The 24,260-nt window shown below is 37.9% G+C and overlaps 1 protein-coding gene across 1 annotated transcript in view; it reads left to right on the plus strand.

Moving 5' to 3' along the window:
* The window catches only part of l(3)04053 (lethal (3) 04053), a 40,761-nt gene extending 24,360 nt beyond the window's left edge, over positions 1 to 16,401 (plus strand). The window contains exons 3-7 of the mRNA XM_081745855.1: positions 550 to 623; positions 4,094 to 4,205; positions 9,525 to 9,587; positions 12,852 to 12,988; positions 15,709 to 16,401. Of these exons, the coding sequence (XP_081601981.1) occupies positions 550 to 623; positions 4,094 to 4,205; positions 9,525 to 9,587; positions 12,852 to 12,988; positions 15,709 to 15,841 (519 nt within the window). The 3' untranslated portion in view covers positions 15,842 to 16,401. The remainder of the gene's footprint in view (positions 1 to 549; positions 624 to 4,093; positions 4,206 to 9,524; positions 9,588 to 12,851; positions 12,989 to 15,708) is intronic.
* The last annotated feature ends 7,859 nt before the right edge of the window (positions 16,402 to 24,260 follow it).

The raw sequence follows: 24,260 nt of genomic DNA on the forward strand, positions 1-24,260 counted from the left end.
GACCAGCGTAAGTTCTGAGTGTACTAATTCGTAGCGTAAATAAATACTGTAATTGAATAAGATACGTACAGCGTTTTATTTTATCTCCTTTTATTATTTTAGTATAGATCTACCTTCGTTGAATAGAAACCTACTTTTAAAGGAAATTATTGCGAGTCCCATTCGAGAACAACTCGACAAGCTCCTGCAGCTTAACTTTATTAGTGATTCCGCCCAAGCTTTCGGCTTACTGTACATTATAAGATAAACTCGCGCTTAATTAAAATGTCTTAGTTCTTTACATTTGTTTATTTCTGAGTTATTCATTTTTGAGTACTCCAAACTCCATACCATGTTTATCCAAGTATTTAATGGCAAACAGTAACACAAGTAGTGATATCTATTAGCGTCAGGCAAGCAAACGATATCTGAGACATTTGTTTGTTATTAAGATTGCATTACAATTAGTTGTTCTTTCTTAAGACAAGTTGATGCTGCCAAATGTAAATGTTTATGTTAAATTTGTGTTGAGAACTAACCTTGAGAGATGATATGTTGTTTTCATTACAGCTGCGGGAGGAAAATGAGAGATTGCAGAGAGAGCTAGACATGGTGAGGAGACAACTTTCAGAACAGACCAGAAGGTAATTGTTTAATATTTATCAAACTATTATTAAACACATTTTACATTCTGCATGTTATATGTACTATATCTACATCTATATATATATATATATTTCTCTTCCAAAGCTGTGGTTCGACCCTTTTTCTCCGTGTAACCATAAATGTTAACACCGAAAAGCCAGGGTGATGAAAACGTATCTGTGTACTTGCTGATCACAGTACAGAAAATACTAAATGAATTTGAAATAATTTTAATTAGATTCTATTATTGTGATCAGAACACTGCAAAATTTAGATGTGTTTTGAACTAAAAGTATAAACGTATTCTTGTTTTCCTTCTTAGTCTTTGGGATAGCAATCTTCCCTCTCCCTCCACCAAGAGAAGTTTACGATCCAAGACAGTTATCCTCTGCTACAATAAGGCTACCTGCGTGCTTGCTTACAACGTTGTTAGCAAATACAGACACCACCGCCAGTTGGAGATCTCACTAGCTCCGAACAGGGTTGCTAGGTACTGACACCACCCGTAGAATAATAGCCTCAGTGCAAAGGCAGTCATGAAAGCCTTTAGATTCAGAACCTTCCGAAAGGAGGCGTTCCTGTTGCTGCTTTTGTATATGCGAAATGTCCGCTTATTATTATTATTTCCGACTGGTACTCTGGTTCCTAGAAGGCTGCAGTGACGAGTGTTATTACATTCTTGATCACGTTTTAAGGTATTCTTGTAGCGGAAGATCATTTAGGGATAAATTTTCAGTAATTTCCAAATATAGACCTACATCTTTAATACCTAAGATCACAAGTAAAAGCAAAATTTTAATCATCTGACATAACAAAAGATAACCCATTTAAGCGGTTGTCCGGTTGTTAAATAATAATAAGACATGCTATAAAAATTATTCACAAACCTCCAACAAACATCAGATCGTTACTCAAACCAGTGAAGGACAATTTGCACCTGCGCACTACTAGAGTATATCGTATACCCTGTGGATGTGGAAGATCATATGTAGGGCAAACTGGTTGCACCATAGAGCAACGATGCAAAGAACTCAACAGCTACATCAGATTTCAGCAACCAAAAAAAAAGTCAGCTTAGACCTGGGACACAGCAGAGTCAATTTTACAAATACTGTCATAGTAAACAAATGCAGCAATTGTTGGAACAATAATAAAGGAAATCATATCACGTGAAAGCAACAATCTTTATAGAGACAGTGGGTTCTGTCTCAGTCCTATCTGGTTGACTCTTTTCAGGAATATATATATATACTATATACGAGGTGGCGCACGAAAAACCGGCCCGGCGCGACACGGCCTTATACAAAAATACATACAAAACGCAAAGATTTGGTTAGTGAAATGCACTTACTTTATTTATTGAAGTGATCTTGTGATCTTGTCTTGTCTTTTGCAGTAGAAGCTGAAAATGACCGCATTGGTTTCAATGCATTTTTGTGCGCGCACTAACATGTTGTTTTGCGCAATTTTGCCGCATCAATTGCCAAAATCTCATTACGAATATTGTCCTTCAGGTCTTTTAATGTTTTGGGGATTATTTGCATACACTTTTCCCTTTAGATTACCCCACACATAAAAGTCGCAAGTCGCAAGTGGTCAGGTCCGGCGAACGCGGCTGCCACAGTCCTTTCTTCTGTAAATCTTTCATGAATTTGTTGTAGTGATTGGCGTGAATTGTGACAGGTCGCCCCATCCTATTGACAGAAGGCATAGGAACGTTCATGGTGCGTCAACTGCGCGTAAAATTCGTAAAATATTCGCATATACGCATCACTGTTTACTGTTGTTTCAAAAAATATAGGACCCACAATCCGACTTGCTGACACAGCACACCAGACTCCTATTTTCTGATCGTCAAGAGGTTCCTCATGAACCTTACGGGGATTGGTTGTTGACCAGTATCTGCTGTTTTTGGTGTTTACTTGCCCTGTCAGATGGAACCAGGCTTCATCACTCATAAAATACAGCATTGGGTCCAACGTTCCGTTATGAACTATTTCAAGTAACCACGTGCACGTTTTTGCTTATCTCCCTCCTTTAGTTCATGTACAGTCCGCAGCAAAAAACCTGCAACATGAGCATGTAAGTTTATTGTGAAACTAGCCTAACAGCACAGGGAATTAACATAACGTCTAAGTGGCATGAATCACGCCAAGAGAAACCTCGACGTCCTCCCCTATACATTTATTTTGGAGCAAAATACTTCGTCGTTTCACAATATACTTACATGTTCATGTTGCAGGATTTTTGCTGTGGACTGTACACATATCACTTTGTACGGTTTCATCCGTAGATCTTTTAAGACACGTTGACAAGACGTACGCTAAATGTTCGCTTGTTGCGACAATTTCCGTGTCGACTTCTTTGGACTCTGGATCATTCGTGCTTGAATATCCGCGATCACAGCAGGTGCACGAACAGACGGAGCTCGATTCTTTTTTGTTCCACACTGCACCTCTAGTACGCCACTTCTTCACCAAATCCTGTATATTTCTCTTTGCCGGTACGGAAACGCCAGGAAACTTCCTTACAAAAATGTTCTGCGTTTCCTTAAATGAACCAGTAGACACGTACGGCTCCACTATTGCGATTCTCTCTTGTAGAAAATACATCCTGTTGAGATTTACTTCGTACGTTTTAACAAAATCTTCACTGCTTTCGTTCTGAAAACTGACAACACACTACACAAACATTGTCGCAACAATGGACCATAATGCACAGTCTGTGGCGGGCCGGTTTTTCGTGCGTCACCCGTTATATATATAATAGGTATATGCTGCATTTAATTCATATTTAATAAGTTTGTTCCATGTACCTAGGCACTTTCCCCAAATAGTTGTTTTAAATACCAACTACTGACTTCTTTCTTTCTTTCTTTAAAAATTTCACGAAGTCTATTGGCAGCTTTGATGGCCAATAACTCGGGAACCAAAGATCTGCCCCCAGAAAATATTTTACATGCAAGGCGTACCTTCATGCCAAGTTTAACCAAGATCGAGTGACTTTTGTAGACTGGGAACGTCTAAAAAGAAAGAAGGGATTAAAATTGGGAATTAAGTTCGAGTTTTCGACATCTATGGCCATGTTAGCCCGTCCCTCGGTGATCACACTGCCCGGGGATGGGAGGAGGAAGTGGCCTGGGACCATTATGTGATATACCATCCCGCTATTTGCCTGGTATGAAGGAGAAAATTCTCAACTCAGGATGGCTGACCTGAAAAGCTTTTACGCTTTTTCGACACTCTGACACTTGTCCCCACCGGGAATCGAAAGAAGGAAAAAGATCTGAATGTGCTCCTCTAGGCTATAAAAAAAAATGACCAGTTACGAAGAAGTGGTAAGCGGTGCAGCTAGTCCTTTTCATTGGTTAATGATGATGTGAGGATGGAATATTTTAGAGTGAGGGAATTACATATAAAATGTTTTGCAATAAAATATTTTATTTATTTATGTATTTATTTTATTTCAGAGTGAGCACTCTTGAACAACGCTTATCTTCCATGCAGGAAAAAGACACGGAGGAAACAGCTACTCTGGAAAAGGCTATGGAAAACGTAGAAGAAAACTTAAGAAGGACAACGGTAAGCAGTTTGCAAACGGAATTATTACAGGATAGTTATAAAAGCAAAAGAAAAACTTTCCTACATGCAAATGAATTTTCCACACAATTAAATATTGGAGGTCCGTAGTGTTTTTCAGAGAGACTATGGCGTCAATTTTGGCCCATCAGCATGGAGTCACCAAACATTTTCTACACAAGCACCCTTCCTTCCCTTGCTTACCACTACTTTTACCGGCCAAATGGATTGTTTTTGTTTCTGCTTGTTTCCTTTTTATATACTGAAATTCTAAAGATGTCCCACTCACTGTTATTATTCCAACCCTGTACATAACATAGTCCATTTTCGCTTTATATTTAAACTTCTTAGCGTATATTATGTAGAAAATGTATATGATCAGCATACCAAAAAGCGGAACGTGACGTCACGCTTCTTTCATCGCATTAGTAACTGAGGAGACATGGAATATACAAGGGGGAGATAAACTGAAGGAGGTGATAGTAAGCATAAAATTAAGCAGAATATGTCAAATGAACATGGATCGAAAGTACTACCGTTTTCACGTGAGAGGCGGTCAAAAAGTGACGAAGGCGCTGATATAATGCCGAATATCTCAGGAACTCGGAAAGATATCATTGTCGGGTCAAAAGATTACACATTGACGTACAGAACGTACAGTAGCGGTCGCCGCGCAACAGGGATCGTCACAGATAGGTGGTCAATGCCCGACGAAAGATAGGTACCGGACACAGAAAGACAAAGAAGAGCGTCACAACGCGGGAGGAAATCAACAAGCAGTGAAAATGTACGATTTGCTGCCCCCAACAGATGGATTCCCGAGGGTCGCAAAACCACACTGAAGCAAAAAGAGGGATCGGTCATCCTACTTAGACAACAGATGTTAACCACTACTGGAACTGAAAGACTAAGGGTCTGTTACATCCGAAGGTAGATCGCCCATACCTGGATTCTCCATCACGAAAATCCACCGTTGGAGTTTCTGGCAAACGTTGGAGCGTTGCTTCAGCCTCCTTACAGTCCAGTCCTGGCCCCGCTCCTTTTCTTCTTCTTCGTCGAATGAAACAGAGCCTCTAAGGACAAATGAAAATTCTCCGTGACCATAATGTTGAAAATTATGGATACGTTAAGATATCTAATACTTTCAGATATCTAGGATCAAAACTATATCCACTAAGAAATTAAACGTCGACTGAAAGAAAGGAATTCGTGTTATTATTCAGTCCAAATCTTCGCGAATTCTAACAACTTGAAGTTTAAAATATATATATAAAATGATGATTGCCTTTCTTGTGCTGTTTTGAAACATGGTTGTTTACACCGAAGAAAGAACGCAGAGTGAAAGTGTTTAAAAATAAAATCCCGATGCGAATGTTTGGACTTAAGAAGGACGAGAATGGGGGAATGGGGGAAACTTCATAAAAGGAAGTACATAAAAAAATTATAAAATACAGTTTTTATATCAAATAGGACAAAAGAACTTATAAGTTTTCATACTTTACAAAAATGATTTAATCAAACACGTAAATTGGTGAAGTTCCTAAAAAAAAGGTGTTCCCAAAGAGACAAAAACTTCGATAGAAATTCCATATTTCCTACAATTATCGACAAAAATTCAACATCATCTGCTTCTAGTATCTCCCCAGAAAGTTTAGAAAAGCATCTCACTGGCTTTAAAAGTTACTTTGTTGATCCATTAAATAAGAGAGGTGAGTGTGACTCATCGTGCTCAGTGTGTGTGACTCATCATATATAGGTCAAACCAAGCGCAATGTTAACACCCGAAAGAACATATTACACAGTCGAAAAAGGCATATAAAGAGGGATTGTCACTTCACCGAAAGCAACATACACGTAATATAAAACATATAATTGTAATAGTGAGGAAAAAAAAAACAGATTGAAGAATCATTCTTTATTCATAAATATAGAGCGTCTTTAAGTCTGGATTCTGGCAACTTTGATCTAATTTGACCAAATTAGATGTGTATTTGATTCTAGCAAGAATGACACTACGCTTCTTTCATTTCTTTCTATCTTCCATTGTGTTCTGCTTGTTCTTTTTAGTACCCATTTTTACGTTACGCTGATTTGGTGGTATATATTCCTTATTCCTATACCATATTTCTTATCCGTTTTTATCCATATTATCTTACCACTAAAGACGGAACTAGCTTGTTGTTCCGATACATCTGGACAATATTTAATGTTCCCACGGGAGGATATAAACATAACCAAGAAAGTTCTGTCTCTTTTTCACCCACTACCTTCGAACATCAATATATCACCTAAGACGTACCTGCAAGATCAAAAATAGTCCCCATCAGCATCGACGACCTTCTGCCTACGTTCTGGAAGGCCATGGATTTCATCGTGGTAGAACTTGGTGGGTCGTGAAGCGAAGAAAGTATCAAGTGCATATTGTACCTTTAGTAGGGATTTGAGCTGGCGTCCTCTAAGGTGATTGTCCAAGGAATGAAACAGGTGATAATCGAACGGTGCAGTGTCCGGGGAGAGTGGCGGATGCAATAATGTTTCCCATCCAAGGCGTGGAATAGTGTCCCGGGTCATCCTAGCTATGTGGGGATTAGCGTTGTCCTGTAAAAGGAGGACCCTTTTGTGATTCGTAAGTTCTGTCTCCAGAGTTTTGAGTTTTTCTTGAACACTGCTCAACTGCTGACAGTACACAGTTGCAGTGATGCTCTGACCAGCTGATAGCAGTTTCCGATGCACGATGCCGCGACCAGTCCACCAAACACACAGGAGGACCTTTTCATGCAGTGTTGGTTTCAGCTGTTTTGGAACTTGTTCGTGGGATACTAACCAATAATGACGACAGTGTGGAGTTTCGTATAGGACCCACTTCTCATCATATGTCAATACCCTGTCTAGAAATGGCTCCTTCCTCAGACGAGACAGCAAAGAAACACAGGTGTCTGCTCGCGTTGCCTTCTGGCCTGGAGTCAGATCTTGTGCGACCCATCGACTCAACTTGTAGTGCTCCCCAAGTTGATGAAGGTGCTGCCTAATGGTTTCTCCACTCACATTAAATTGTAATCCTAGTTCCTCACATGTCTGGCCACTTTTCGCTTCAATTGCTGCCTGAAAATCTTCACTTTGTACATGTGTTCGTTTTCCGGCATATGGTGCGTCTTCGAGTGTTTCGTCAGCGTCCTTAAACTTGTTAAACCACCGGTGCACTCTCCGCGTTAGCCACGACACCCTCAGCAAAGGTCTGGCATATTTTCCGCCCCGCTGCAGCGGCATTTGACCCCAGTTTGAACTCTTACAGCATACACGCCCTTATGACGCTCTGTGAAGGCCCCATGTTTACTCTATCCTTACGCAAGTTCACGGTATAACTGAACTGCCACAACCAGGTAGTATGTTGGATATTCCCACACCAACAACTGGCCTTCCCCTTATCTTCAGTCGCATTCAGCTCATGGTGTGAGGACCAATTGAACACAGACCTCCACAAAAAGCGACAGAACTTTCTTTGTTATCTTTATAACTAAGCGTTTTTTCCTTAAGAGAAAGTGTATAATTTATACCGTTTACCTAACATTGTTAAAAGGTCATTAAATGTAGGAGGCTCAGGTAGGCACCTTATATAACCAAAGTAAAAAAAAAAAAAAAAAAAAAAAAGTAGGAGCACTTTCAATATTTTTAGTGAAAGCCCAATCGAAAACGACCATTAGGAAAACCTAGGCACAGATGGAAGGACAATATTAAGATGGATCTCGCAGAAGTAAGAACACAAAGTAGAAACTGGATCCACTTGGCTAAGAACAGAATTCGATGTAAAGCTTTTGTGAGTGCGGCATTGAACCTCCGGGTTCCATAGGGCATAGAGTGAATGAATTCGTTACACCATAGGGCACATTCTGGTAAGTTATTGTACCCGTTGTCGCAAGTTCTTTCTTTGAGCATTCCAGGGCGTGCTTTCCTTGGATAAAAATCGACTAATGGTTTCGATTCCACGTTAAGCTATAGGTGTTGTGTGTCGTGAAATGTATGTTAAAATTCAATCAGGAGCTCCTTGGCTAAGCGGTTAGCGTACATGTCTTTGGCGTTGGAGACCCAGGTTCGATTCCCGGCGGGAGCTCATGTGGTTCGGATTCCAAGTTAATCAGTAGATCCACGTCTCATATAGCCTCACTGCTGAACGGAACGTTAATCTCAAAATCAAGTCGATTCAATTAAATTTTAATTAGTCAATTAAAAAGAAAAGCTTCTTGTATGTCTAATTGATAGATTCCTTTCCTCTAACTAATCTTACCTTGCACTACAAACACTTCGTTTTTTAGTATCCCTCATCCACTATATTTTGGCCTTTTCTGTGAGCTTGATACGGCTCGTATGCGATGTTAGCAGAAACTATGACTTCATTTCATTTTAATTTTTTTGCCCCTTTTCCTATAAAAATAAACGTAGGAAAATACACCGTAGAGCATTTGTCGGCAACTATATAATATTCAATAATTATATATATATATTAGATTTATTATTATTATTATAACCACTTTGTGGTTTTTATAATAGGAAAGTCGCAGTCATTAGCCATGTCGACTATTACACTATAAATTGTTATAAAGTAGTAAATTTGTATTAAACGAAATTAGTTTGCACTAAAAATTGTCGTCGTCACAACCTAAAGTGTAACCAAAATGGCGCAGGCATAAGCCCGAAATTTACCGTGTTAAACAATGTGGTTATACAGTTGAATAATTGTGAATATAACAAAGTAGTGACCGCAAGAATGTGCACACTTTTTGAAATTGTATCCAAAATAAAAATCCTAAAAAACATCACTTGTATTAAACAAAATATAGTATTAAACTAGAATTCGACACAGTTCTTCCTATCCTGACGCCAGGAAGTTACTGGAAGCGTGTTGCTGAGTTACAAAATAAAATTCTCTCAACAATGATTGTTCATTCTCTTTATAAGATAGTAATTAAAAAGTGAACACATTATTGATTCGATATTGTGTTTAGCAAAATATTAACATCCTTTTCTTAAATTTGAGTAAATTTCTATAAATATTATTTTTGCTTTAATAAAAGAAGGAAAGGGGACTCCAACCCTTACCTTGGAATAATATAGGTGAAAGTAAAAATTGAAAAATATTTACAGATTTATATTGAATATTGGTTCCGTACAGTTCTGTTTTACAGTGCTAAGCAAAAGAGAGAACGCGAGTACTGCAGTCATAGAAGATAGTTAACAATATAATTTTTTTTAAGTAAATTAAGTTACTGTTGTTTCCTTTACTGTTAATTTTAGATATATATATATATGATGTCGTCTCCTTTTCAGAAAAGAGCAGTAGCAGCTGAGAGCCAGGTTTCGAAATTGAAGAGTGACATGAAGGTGTTAATGGTATGTTGTTTTCTTTCATTTCTTAACTAAGGAGTAACCAGAGACTACTCTCTTTGAATGAATATCCTTTACTGGCTAATGTGTGTGGCGGGTCTTAACAATAAACCGCAGTCCCCGCCTCGTGAAGCAAGGTTAGCACTGACCGCGGAAACTACAGAAATTAAAATTAGTTGAGGAAAAGCTTGAAAATATGTCGAAAGTCAGGGAAATATGTTATATTTCATAGATTGTTATATATATATATATATATATATATATATATATATACAGGAGATATGAAGGACATTTCAAAGAATTCAGACAAATTCAAAAAGAAGATAACGAAAAGGCTGAAAAAGGGAATAATCTTGAGCAGTAAAAGGCTTGAGGAGCGCCGGAAAGTTTTGAAAGGAAAAGAACAAATTAAGCTAAAAAATAATAAATAAAATAAAATAAAATGCTATACACTATCCTAGTGTATTATTTATTTATGCAGTTTACACTTTAAGCAGAAATTCTCCTCTTTTTATCTTAGAATATTATTGCAGAAATAGTTGACGGATATCTGTACACGGTTTTTCGCTGATGTTAAAGATTTGATCCGTAGCAGTTGTGGTGATTGTTTCCTCACGATCTTACTAAGTAGCACCCAAAGTTCGTTACCTTAAGAGTCTTCATCCCGGCGAAATTAAAATACCGCTAATTTTACAGTAATTATGTGATATCTTCAAATAGATAAAAGATAATTGAAATATTGAACAAGAGCGCCGTAGACAATATTATTTTGCGTGAGGTATCGTTATCACAAGTCACCTAGTGGCTTTCCGTTTTCAGCTGTTTAGAAACGCGAAAATAAATGCCGATTTTCAAAATGGCTCGAAATTGAAAGCAGATAAGTGAGTCCTGATAACGGTTTCTCATGTAAAATAATATTGTCTAGGGCGCTGTTGTTCCACATTTCGATTATCTTTTATCTATTCGAAGATATCACATAATTACTGTAAAAATTAGCGGTATTTTAATTTCGCCGGGATGAAGACTCTTAAGAGATTAGGAAAGAAGTTTTGAGGACATGCGGATAGAAAAAGTGAATAAATGATGATTGTTTTCGTCACTTGTTTCTTCAGTTTCTCGATGTACCAGTTCTTGTTGTAAGTGCAAGCTACACGATATTTTGTAGTTTCAATGACAATACACTTTCTTGTAGAATTGTTGTAGTATTGCGGTCAGTAAACTGTTTTGAATGTGAGGATACATAACATTTCATTTCTGTATGAGTTAGAAATACAGATCTATGAAATGGCCTTGTCTGTGGAATTTGCTTGAAAGAATCAGCTCTCCACTGTAATGTGATGCTGTTTAATTGCACTTTTTCTGATAATACACAAATAAAATGGATGCCTGATGGAAAATTGCGGTCAATGGGAGGCAGTCTTATCTTGAATACAAAGGCAGCCGACTGGGGACTGACTGCTTCCCCAACTTTCACGAAAGCGTTTTTTTGCTCAAACAATAAGCCAGATAGGACCTCCTAATAACAAAATGGTCTCGACTATTTTATGAATAGCATAAGCTTAGAAACTACATAAGACAAAACAGGGTTTGTTTTTTAATATTTTTTTCAAAACATTATTAACAATTCAAAACATGCAGTTTGTCCCAGTAAAGTATTATTACAATAAGAAAACATGCACAATTGAACTGATCTATATGTTTTTAATATCCAAAGTATATAGTTTATTACATAATGAACCGTTACTTTAGATTACTTTAGTTGCTAATAAACAGAATTTCGTTACATAGAATAAGAAGAAAAAAGAAAGCTCGCAACTCAAAAACTATTGAAGTCTCAAAGTTCCAGTGCTCAAATTTTAACCACCGTTACTACTTAAATAGCGATTGTTTTGGAAAAAGTTGAGACTTTTCAAGCGCTTCGCCCTTTTGAGATATATCAGGTTTTTCTTCTTTCTTTAAAATTTTTAATATCAAGAATGACAATTTGCATTTTTCAAATTTTAGCATTTAACAAATTCTGAAAGGTATCTATAGTGTTGTAGACTTAAATATGCACTAAGTATAAAATGCTATACAATACATTTAATTCTTTTTTCAAATGGCTTTTGTTTGTCATTATCCTCAAGAGTAACGAAGCTACAGCGTTTACCGCAAACCTTCATAAAGTACAAACTAGATTTACACGCCTATATACAATGACCGCTCAAGAAAAAACTGAACATCCCGAAAAATGAATAAATGCTTGTTTTCAGCTCTCTAAATATAGTATAACTTTCAAAATAATAAATTTCGTCAGCTACTATCGTTGATTGATTTCATTTGGAGTTAGGATTAGGAAATAGATTTCTGGGCTTTCGGCATCTTAAGGCCATGTAGCCCATCACTTTGAGGGATGACGTCCCTTGGCCAGCACACTATCCGCGGAAAGGGAAGGAAGGAAGCGGCTTGGGACGTATATTAGGTACCTTCCCGACATTTGCCTGGTGTGAATGAGGAATCTAGGAAAACCTTATTCAGGATGGCTGGCATAAAAAAAAACTTCTACACTTTTTCGACCGTGTTCCCACCAGGAATCGAACCCGGGACTGCTCGAACCTTGATTTGATATGGATTTACCCTTCAGTTATATGTAGTGCCCAAGCTGAAATTAGCAGTATTCGTCGGAAATATCCAGCGCAATTTCCGTACAATGTACCATATTTCTAAAATTGGTACGCAATTACTATTGTGAAATGATTTTAAAATTTATGTCAGAAAATGTTTCATTATCTAAATTGTGACGTCTAAGCCTTAAGAAGCTAGCCTTGAAAGAATACTTTTCAATTGGCTTTTACTTGCTATTTTTTTTTTTTTTTTAAGTTCATTTTTATTTATTTTTAAGGTCGTGTAACGGAATTACTATTTTTTTAAAGTAGGTTGTATCATATTTAATTCTAGTGTTGTTGTTCTAAAATAATGTAATGCAGTAGCATAAAAAACAATGTGTCTCATGAACTGTGGCTAGATTTTTCTGTATTCCTTGTTGTGTGCCTAATGACACTAATTTTCTACAAAGGAATGCAAATAATTCCAATATAATTCAGTGTAATTGGATTGCTTTTTGAATTGTAGAAAAAAAAAATCTGTTCCCATTTCTCGTATACACGAGAAAAACATCTCTCTTGGAGCAAATTTCTCTAAAAAAAAAAAGTTAATATACGAAGTCTGCTGTGAATTAGTTTTTGTAATAAGCAACTGAAGAAGTTGATGTTTTTGTTTTCTTTGTTTCAGAATGAGGTAACAGAATTGCGAAAAGAAAATCGTCGTTTGAGGTGCATGTGGCCTGGTATCCCAGACAATGATCCTCGCACTTTCGATGTCGCTCAACAGTTGCATAGGGCTGCCAACACAGCCGAACATTCGTTGAGGTAAGAAGTGGTTTAATCTCTTTTTGTAATTTCGGAGGAGATGTCTCTGGATTAGCATTTACTTTTTTGTTTTCGCACTAACAGAGAAGTATCACAATTTCAGTTTTATATTAGTTCGAAGCTTGGGAAGCACTATACACCAAAGTAGTGTGTGTCTACGGAACATTGGCTATCGCCACTTCAATGTATTACTTACTGTTTTTATTTCACAGTTAGGCTGTTCAAACCTCATCACCGGCAATTCTGACTGAGATTATTTCACATTTTCTCCTCAGCTCCATTAGGCAAATGTCGACATGTTGTCATTGTTAGTGATAATTCTAATGTGATCTTTTGTGAAAGGCAGGGGCACAGTGGTAGAGCGCTTACCTCTGGTGCATGGAGTCCCTAGCTCGATCCGAGCGAAATAAGTTTGGTGGACGTCATGATGTCTGTAGGTTTTTACAAGGTACTGTCGTTTCCTCCCAATTGTCATTCCACCTATTATTTACTTGCCTTAATTATGCGTTTCCCTTAGGCTAAAGGGCATAATTGTGGAACATTAAACTAAAAGAGTTAATTTCGTTTGTTTTTTTCGTGAAAGACTATATCAAACGCAATACAGAATTACATACCCTCTCTCCCTCTCTCTCTCTCTCTCTCTCTCTCTCTCTCTCTCTCTATATATATATATATATATATATATATATATATATATATATATATATATATATATATATATGTATATATATAATAGATATAGATATAGATATATAGATAAATAGATAAATAAATAAATTTCATTAATCATATATACTACAGTATGCGGCAAAACAAACATTACCGAAATCACATCGTTGATATTTATTGCACAATATAAGAAATGTAGTCAAATGGACTACAAGTGACTCCTTGTAGTGTGGGCAGTAGCTCCATCTTCCTGCATCCATTGTTGTTGTAACAACAGATTTTTGGTGCGGCTAAAACCACTCCAAGTTATACAAGAATGGATAAATATTCAATTGTTAACTGATGTAGTGACCAAGGTACACGTGGCTTTCATCATTGAGTCATATGTTGCTGATGAAATCTTCATATATCATAGCTCCAGAGCAATACAGTAGACATGTGCGCTCATGTCCTGCAGCAGATGTTGCCCCACATGTGTAAGCAGAAATAGTACTTAACAATAAACACCTTCTTCCCTGGTGTAAGTAACATTATCTTCGCGTCAACTGCACACTACACTAGTTCACATACAACTAAGCACACTTGTAGCGCTCACAGTTCATATCACATTGCACCTGCGCGCCATTCGTACGCGAATTTCAGTACTTTTTTTCCCGCATATTATATATATTGTCATCCAGCTTGTGTCATGATGAAGGGCCTTGACGAGGGAATACTTCACTATCGGTTTTACCTTAATAGGTGGTGTGGTTCCCGTACAACACCAATTTTTAAGTTTACTTTTGTGTATATATATAAACCACGGATCTTATTGATCTACCGATTTGGTATATGTTCTCATCTTCGGATATTTTTCCATTAAACGCTAAAAATATTGCAGAATTGCAACTAAACCAAGTATTAGTTAATATGCTGTAGAGCCGAGGTGGGTATTTTACAAAAGAAGTTTCGTTGTAGTTATTGAGTAAGTCATTAGCAGCACATTACTACGTAATATTAATTGGCTGTATTACAATTATTACTATTATTATTTTGATGTCATCATTGACATGCCCGGCCCTAGGCAATTTGCCGCTCCGTGCCATGGCATCATTGAGCTCCTCCGTGGCTAAGCGGTTAGCGTACGCGCCTTTGGCGTGGGAGACCCGGGTTCGATTCCCGGCGGGAGCTCATGTGGTTCGGATTCCACGTTAATCAGTAGGTCCACGTCTCATATAGCCTCGCTGCTGAAAGGGACGCTAAACTAAAAATCAACTCAATCATCAAGCCATGGCATCATTTACAGCCCCTTCTCCAGGAAGAACAAATCTTAAAAGTCACGATTTTAAGTATGCTACTCCAGCATAAACAACAAATGGGAAATTTTTAGTACACTCGCACTCAGAAAGGTCTAAATACTACAAATACAATCTCGTTGTGTCTGTTTTTTTAACTAATAATCTATTATGTTAGTGAAAGATAAAAGAAACACACGTGCAGAGGAAAGATGGTATTCCAGTGCAACTAGATCTTTTATCTTTATTTCTTGATTTTTCTTGTATATCTGTTTAAAAAATTAAAAAGAACTTATTTCCATGTTCAGTGATAAGGAACTTGTTTGTCACAAAGACAAGACTGGTTTTCATATCAAAACTGTGATAACTAACTAAATGAAACAGGCGTTCGCTACTGTTCGAGAATTGAAATCTTGTATTTGACAACAATCAGGCAATTCATGCTGGGATTTGTTTAACCATTTGCTTTAGCATTATCCGTGTGGCCGTAAACTAATGCGACCTAAACATGATTTATGAATCTAGTATTCAAATAGAAGATCAGCGTAGTAAAATTGACTACCATCATGAAGAAGTCTGTTTCCAACAAGAAATATTTATTTTAAATAATAATGTTATGACAGATATTGTCGCCCCATGCAAATGCACGTGTTGCACATACGGTAGAGCCGGTCCTGATCATTGATGTGTATATTAACAATATTTTAAAATGAAACCAATGGTAATAAACGTAAACAAGTGTCGTTATCATTTTCTCATTACTCGTTTCTTTTTCAGGCAACTTATGAGTGGAGTGGAGAACCTCCATGTGTTAGCCTCAACACTTGAAAACATGTATAAAATCCAAGAGCGGACTGAAGACCATTTGGGTGATATCGAGGACTTCGACCAAGCAGGTCCTGCACTATGACCTGCCCCGGTTATTGGTCGACTTCAAATGAAATGTTGTGGATAGTGAAAAGTCACGGGCTGTGTTTGTGTGCGTACGTGCGTGTGTGTATATGTAGAGAGAATGTCTAACGCATTTGCTTTTATAAATAACTTTTGTATGATAATGTATGAGTGTACGAGAGTTTTGATACGTCGATGTCCTGTCTTGTCTGTTCACATACTTTCGTATGTACCAGTGAATGAGATTGGTGTTTTTGTACTATTGTCGGTGTAATCACTACACTACTTGCAGAGGGCGTACTGTATAGTGCTGGAAATGACTTTCCTCATGTGCTGACCGGAATTCCAAAGTAAATATTACAAGCATTTGTTTACAGTTATTCTCTTAACTATATACTCTGCATGTTTTTCATTTCGATAGAACTTTGTTTTCCGAATGGCTTCGGAGATTGTAAAAGAAGCAAAGGCCTTCTGGAAGAAACGAACTGGCTACTGTTTAATCTCAATATTTATGTTTGTATGTAAGAAAAAAATACTTGTTATTTTCAATAAAACGAATACTCTGCGATCTAGTCATTACATTTAATCAAATTTTATTTTCATCTCCGGCTGCATTACAAACACATTACTGTAAGCTCTAATTTACTGTATATTTATTATGTATTAATACACGAGGTAATACAGGTATCCGAATTGAAAAAACAATTTTGTAAAAAAAAAAAAAAAAAAAAAAAAAGTTTATAATTAGAAACAAAAAAGTCAATAGTGTTCAGAAAATCATGATGCATTGTAACTTTGTTGCGCATACCATATTTCCATTATTTGCTTGAGGCTTATGTTCGATATGCGTTAAGAATGTACCGCAATAGCAACATGAAACTTTGAATAATTCTACTGCATATCGTCATTCTGGCAGAAGTCAGTAAGCCCAAAATATTGGTTTGATATATATATATATATATGAAATGAAATATACAGGGTGTAACATAAATGCATGGCCAAAAGTGACGAGGGAAAGTGAATGGAAATGATCAATATTACAGGAATAATACAATCAAGTGGAATTATACCTGTACAAATACATTTACACTGACATAGAGAATGAAACTAATCAACTGTTACAAAACTCTTGCTAAAATCGGTTTGGGAATGTTGATGAATGCCGTGCAAAAACTGTTTTAACTTTTGCCAGAATGAGGACATTACCCTTGCATCAAACTGTCTGCAGAACGGTTTCAGATCTTTTCTTGAGTAAATGCATCTAAATATATAGTACGTACTCAGCTAAGATAAAAATTCCATTCATGAAGCAACGCACATCATCCAAATGGTCAGCCTTGAAATATGCCGTCCGCTAAGCATGACGGGAAATGTGCCACCATCTTTACAAATTAGTGAGACACCGTTATTACGGCAGCAGGATGGACGTTTGATTTTTATTCATAATGAGCCCATTGCGAAAGTCAGAGAACAGCTAAAATATCGTAGTCTCACTGTAAGGCCGATGGCAGGAAAGTTCGGCGTTAAGGGGGATCACCACTCGGAAGTCAGTACATATTTTAGCTCATTCCCTTAACTACTGCGCAATGAAACGTTACATATTATAAATATTGTAGTATAAGATAAAGTTATGTTTCAACTACAACACAAGACAGATCTAACCTAGTTGGTTTAAGCCCTTCTGAAATAACGGGCAGAAGTTCGCAATCAATTTGGGACAAGCCAATTATCAAATTATATCAATCAGTGTTGTTACAAGAAGCAGACAGTCAAGAAGATAAGGCTAGACTTCTCGCCTTCTCATCACCAATTTCAGGTACTTGGCTACAGGTATTACCTTCTCACACCCTAGGACTGCACCTTCCAAACGAAAGTTTTCGTATTGCAGTTGCACTTCGCCTAGGAGTAGACATCTGTGAATCACACAACTGCTCTAAATGTGGTGCATCAGCCAAGCAGAATGGTCTACACGGTCTGTCTTGTATAAGTAGCTCCGGAAGACATGTGAGGCATTCGAACATGAATGACATTATCTGGAGAGCACTCACATCGGCGGAAGTTCCATCTGTTCGTGAACTTGTGGGGTGTAACAGATCTGATGGCAGAAGACCAGATGGTATGACGCTGATACCATGGAAGAGGGGAAGGATTCTTCTCTGGGATTTCACCTGCTCTGACACTTTCCTTCCATTTTAGGTACATTACCTCCTGGAAAATTATTAGAAGTTTTCCTTTTATAACTAACTGTTCAAAATTTGCTGTTTAGCTAATAAAATATGCATTTTCACATAAGACACTAATTCATTTGGTTGTGTCTTCTGATATCGAAAAAGGTAACAAATAAAACATTTGAATCGTTTCACAATGAGCACATAAGATGGCACTTGCTGTTAGATCTTACTAGAAGGGCTCAATTTTATGAAATATTTATTTGAATGTGTAAAGTACTTTAAAGTAACGTCTTATTACGAAATAGATATATTATTTGACCGTTTTTCGTGTTATGTTTCACATTTTATTTAATTATTTACATTTAAGGAAATAGATTTTGAGAAGAAACTTGCGCAGAACGCCATAATGCGTTGTTGGTAAATTTGTACGTTTAATTCCTGGATTCTAACGTTGCAGTTCGAGAAGCGTAACTTAGCTGTGAATTGCGGTAAGGATCAAGAACTAATTTCTCCAGTAAGTATCCAAACAGAATTCCATGATTACTTCCTTTATTATCTGGCACCAGTAAACACTCGACACTACCTGGCAACGCTGCACTATTCAAGCAGCTTTTAGCATAGCACCGAGAACACCTAGTGATCCACCTTAACTGTGATATAATTCGTTAAAGTTTAGTGGAAGACTTAGGCAAGAAACAAGAAATTTCGCGGCAAAAGACACTTATTCGTAACTGCTCGCAGAAATACAAAGTTTTTGAAGTCAGTTTTTGCGGAGGATGAAACATGATGTGTTCGTTATGATCCTGTCTTAACTAAAACTAGTTTTTAAAAAGCTAAAAGTGAAGGCAATGCTGGTATGTTTTTACCACAGCAAGGAAATTATTCACCATGAATTTGTTTAATGAAAGTCAAACTCTGTATTTAAATATGCTGGAACACCTATGTCTTCATGGTCTACAACGCACCAAGCAGTAGGTGTACAATATTTGAATCAAGGTATATGCTCAATCATCCACCCTGTTCTCCAGATCTGTGCCCTGCAGGGTTTTTTTTCCGTTTCCAGAACTCAGTTCATCATTGAACGAACACGTGTACGATAACGTTAAAGGCATCCAAAGGGTTGTGGCCATGTCACAAGGAGAATTGCAGAAGTCGTTCCAGCCTTTGTTACATAGTGCTACTCCCTATATCGATCCAGGAGAGGTGCTTTAAAATTATAGACCAGTACATAACATAGTATCCTATCTTTATTTTTTATATCTTCAATCTCGTTATTCATTTAAATATGTATTACCATCCGGACAAAGGTAGGAAATCCATTCCTGGAGACTTGCCGTTGAGAATATGTTCAAATTCCATTTCAAATGTAGGGTAGTATTCTATAATTTCTGCGCTTTAAGAGGACTTCAAAAAAAAAAAAAAAAATCTGATGGAAGCTATTACTAGAAACAGTAGACCTTATGCAGAGTCGTTTTGACGTATGATTACCGTCATACTATAGGCCTGACTACTGCAGGAAATATATGTTAGTCTAATTCTTTAGTACGGTACTAAGCATGTGTCAGAACGACTCTGCATAAGGCCTAGTATGTTTAAACCGAGAGAGTATATAGACCATGCATATCCCACCAATGCGTTGAGCTCTTATAATAGATAGATAGATAGACGTAGTTGGTAAAGCGTCTACCCACCAATTGGATGATATCTAGTTAAGCGGGAAATATTCTCCGTTCTCAGTGATGCGCTCAGTCTGTCAAATGTCTACGTAGAAAAAAATCGTTAGCAGAGGGGAATGTAAAGAAGGCTGACGTGTCGAGGTGATATAAGTGAGTGAGGAATCTAACCTTCATGTCGCTTATAGCCCATAGTGGTATATGCTAGTAATGGAAGCGTACTTGTATATTTTGCCAAATATGTATAAAAAAATCAGTTTTACGTCCCACGGTTATGCTGGCTAGGCTAAAGGAGACGGTGATGATGGTGAGAAATGAATGAAATGGTGGAATGAAGAAAGTGGGTGTAAACGGGAGAACCCCGAGAAAACTCATGAACATGGAGTTTGTCCACCTTAAAGTTCACTTGACGCGAGCTGAGGTCGAACCAAGAACCCCATGCACCAGAGGGAACGCTCTACCACTGAGCCACCGCGATGCACCATATATGTAAAACGATTTTTAATCCAATGCTAGGTCCTCTGTATCCAGCTCTTCTTCACAACCTAAATTAGGTAATTCTTTCCAATGTTACTCCACAGTTTTTCTTGATTGTAGGGGACCATATGTATCTATGTTCCACACGCCCATATATCAAAATGATAATGCAACCATTTACATAGTTGGAGCTGTTGCGAAATAGTTTAAGAAACATCCGGATGAAGTTGAATATCTCCCCTGGCCTGTCCAATCCCCGGACCAGAAAAGAATTGAACATCTGTTGTCCTTTTTGGGAGACAAGAATCTGACGCCGATATCCACCTCTATTCTTTTTCTCTCTCTCTGGGAACTGAGTGATACGAGGGCCGTCCAATAAGTTATTTACCTAGACAGAAGGCAGATAGGCTCACCTGGTTATCACTGTTTTTCGATGTAGTCTCCATGGAGGCCATTATAATAATAATCAATGATGGATGCAATAGAGGGTCATCCAATAAGTTATCTACATAGACAGGAAGGAATGCAGATGGGCTCACCTGGTCATCACTGTTTTTTGATGTGGTATCCTCGGAGGCCTTTATAATAATAATCAATGATGGATGTAATAGAGGGGAGTCGAATAAGTTATCTACCTAGACAGGAAGGAATGCAGATAGGCTCTCGTGGTCATCCCTGTTTTTCGATGGAGTCCCCATGGAGGTTATGCACCGTCGTCACTTTGTGGGCAGCGAAGAAATGCCAGAGAAAAATATAGTCTTTGTCATGGTTTGCAGACCACTGGAAAACAGTCTGATGGACCTCGTTGTCTGACGAAAAATGTTCCCGTAGGTGTTTCTTCAGGTTTCGGAAGAGCATAGACTCCTGTTTGCTCTCAGGATCCCAATGATGGGTCCAGGTTTCGTCCCCTGTCGCCAGTTGAGCAAGGAATTTGTCCTGACCCTCCTCAAAGAAGTCCAACAAGTCTTGGGACAGCTGCATCCGGCACTGCTTCTGTGCAGGCGTGAGCATTCTCGGGACCCAACGAGCACAGGATTTTGACATGCCCAAACGGTCAAACAATATCGTTAGGAGAGAGCCTTCGGATATGCCACATGCTGCTGCAATCTCGGTGACCTTCATACGGCGATCCTGCAGGATCATGTCCTCAACTTTGCGGCACATTTCCGTGGTGACTGCATTTACGGGTCTTCCGGAGCGGGGGTCATCCTTAGTGAACTCCCGTCCCCACTTGAATTGCTTTGACCAGTATTTGACGTGGAATTCTGACGGTGCTGCATCCTGGTACACTTTCACCTATCGCTCGTGAATCTCCTTTGGTCCTTCTCCTTCTTTAGTGACAAACTTGATGACCGAGCGGTACTCCAGCTTCTGCAAATCCATTGTTCGCGGCGTCACACAAACATTCGCTACGCAACGTAACACAAACACACTGCGTTCCTCCGACTGACCTAAAATTGCTCAACGCGGTTCCCCACAGTGGCCTTGGCGTGTGTGACAGACGTAATTATGCTTCGCCCCTCCCTTTCTGTCTAAGTCGATAACTTATTGGATTTCCCTCGTACACAGCACGTGGAATGGTGTAATATTGCACTTGGTAGCACGTACAGCCTTCATTCCACGTAGCCTGAAAGCTATTGAGAGCAAAAGGTGGTCCAACGCCATATGAAGCTGGTAGGTTGCACTTTCTTCAGGTATTTCCTGTATATGATGACTACCTGTACGGTTAAACAGTTGGAGTTTTTCAGTTTTTGTTCAGCATTTCATAAAATAGTGAAAGGAAGAAGAAAGAGAGAGAGAGAAGCTAAAGAACAGAAAAATAGCTATGAAATGACCAGGTGTTTACCATATACACATTGGCGAAAGCGTTTCTCAAAATTGCAATTCGTCACGTCGGATCACAAGGTAAATGGCCTCTGAAAAGCCTGCAAGCAGAAATGACACATACTTCTGGTACAGCTGCAAGGAAGTTTATAGAAGTGGAAACTGCGCGCAATAGTTCATACCGGTAGCCGTTACATCGAGCACAACTGATGGCAGGATGGGTTATCTTCGGTAAGCAACAATTTCAGCTTGTTCGCATAGAAACAAGGAAGTTTGTTAGTTCACTAGGTAGATGCTAATGGAATATCTGTCCCAGGTGCATCATTTTTGAAGGCTAAAAGAAACAAACTAAATACCTGATTAGTCAAAATAGTCACCGTCTCCAACCACATACTTTTGTCATTACTCAGCCTTCGAGTGGATTTTGTGGCGAGAGAACTCAGCCGGACATTGTACCGCTTATTCTTCAAGAGAGGTCTTCCTTCCCAATTGGGATGCTGCAAAAGGTAGTAGTCAGGGCCGTCGCGTGGGTTGTAAGCGCCCGGGACGAGAATTCACAGGCGCCTTCCCTCCAGTGTGTTATGTGAAACAACCAGACTTTATTCTGTATTCCTAGATTTAAATATGGAATGTAAGGTCATAATGTAGGACAAGATAAGTTGGTATTATGTCATTTTTTTTTTAAGTGAATGGCTTTTGTAGTTAAAACATAAAACTTAATGAAAACAGGTTTTGAATTCTTGAAATCGAGTTCTAGTCTTATTTATTTTGAACTTGATACATATCAACATAATAATAGCATGGGATATATAAATAACAATATAAATATTAAATTCTAAGAAAAAAACTCGTAGAGGGCTGGAGAGAGTTCCAGTTGAATAATCCTAGGTCTAGACGATGTTTTACATTACAGGGAAATTTCAAGTTCAATACTTTATTGGGAGTCCCTCAAGGATCTAATCTAGGTCCCCTATTGTTTCTTGTTGTTATTAATGATATTTCTCTGTGCATTAAAACTTCTCAAGTTTTTCATTTTGTCGATAATCACAAATTATACTCCAAAGTAAGTTCAATTGATGACAGCATGAAACTTCAATAGGATGTACAAAGAGTTCAAATATGGCGTGATAATAATAAATTAGTCCTGAATGTGTCCAAATGTAAATCTATCTCTCACGAGGAAAGAAAATCCAATTAACTTTACCTATACAATAAATTGCACATCCTTGTCTACCCCAAATATACTATGAAAGATCTAGGAGTTATATTTGATAGCAAATTAATCTTTGCTCAACACGTTGACGCAATAACGAGTAGCGCATATAGTAACCTAGATTTAATTTATAGGATAGAGCAGGATTTCTGCAAAGAATCAACATTTATAAGGTTATATTTTTCGTATGTGAGGTCAAAATTAGAATACTGTTGTACTGTTTGAACACCAAATATCACTACTCTGATGCAATAGATAATACACATTTTTTTTAAATGCTTGCATACAAGAAAACCGGTTTCTACCCAAAGTATGTCCCGTATAAAAACTTAGTAACGAATTTTAGTTTTCAAAAGGAGATAGGTTCTTCATTTGTTGTTCTTACATAAATTATTAAACGGTAAAATTGATTGTCCAGAATTAGTTTCAGAAGTATTATTATGTGTCCCAACGGGTAAGACTAGAACAGCAAATAATGGGACATTCTATTGTAGAAAAGCGTGTAAAACACTGGGACATTATGTAAAAGATGTATTTAGTATGTCCGAAAAAAGGTCAAAACAACTGTCAGGCAATAACTTCTGCATAATTAAATTACGTATATTTGCATATGTATAATAGTGTATATTAGATAATTATGTATACTACACTATAACTAGGCATTAAGCCTGTTGTGTTGTCCTTATGATTTAATAAACAAATTTTTCTTAGTCGTGGCCTGATCATTATTAAAATATCTGAATTAACATTAATTTTTTGGAAAAATTTCATTTATCACCATAATCTGAATTCCTTGAATTTTGTTGATTTGTCGTCCCGGTGACCCCTCTGGTCACGGCGCCCGGGGCGGACGCCCCGCCCACGCGACGGCCCTGGTTGTAGTCATAAGGAGAGATGTCAGCAGAATACGGTGGGTAAGGAAGAAGAAAGGCTTTTTAGTGTAACTCTGTACGGTGTTTTGAGCGACCGTGATCACGAATTGTCGTGCAACGTGAAGACACCATGTCTGTTGACTATTGGTGGATGCTTGCGTATAAGTTTGGTCTGTATTATGTGGAGTTGAGTACTGTAACGCTCTGC

This window comes from Thermobia domestica, chromosome 18 (genome assembly GCF_964235325.1).
Source record: "Thermobia domestica chromosome 18, izTheDome1.hap1.1, whole genome shotgun sequence".
NCBI lineage: Eukaryota > Metazoa > Arthropoda > Insecta > Zygentoma > Lepismatidae > Thermobia > Thermobia domestica.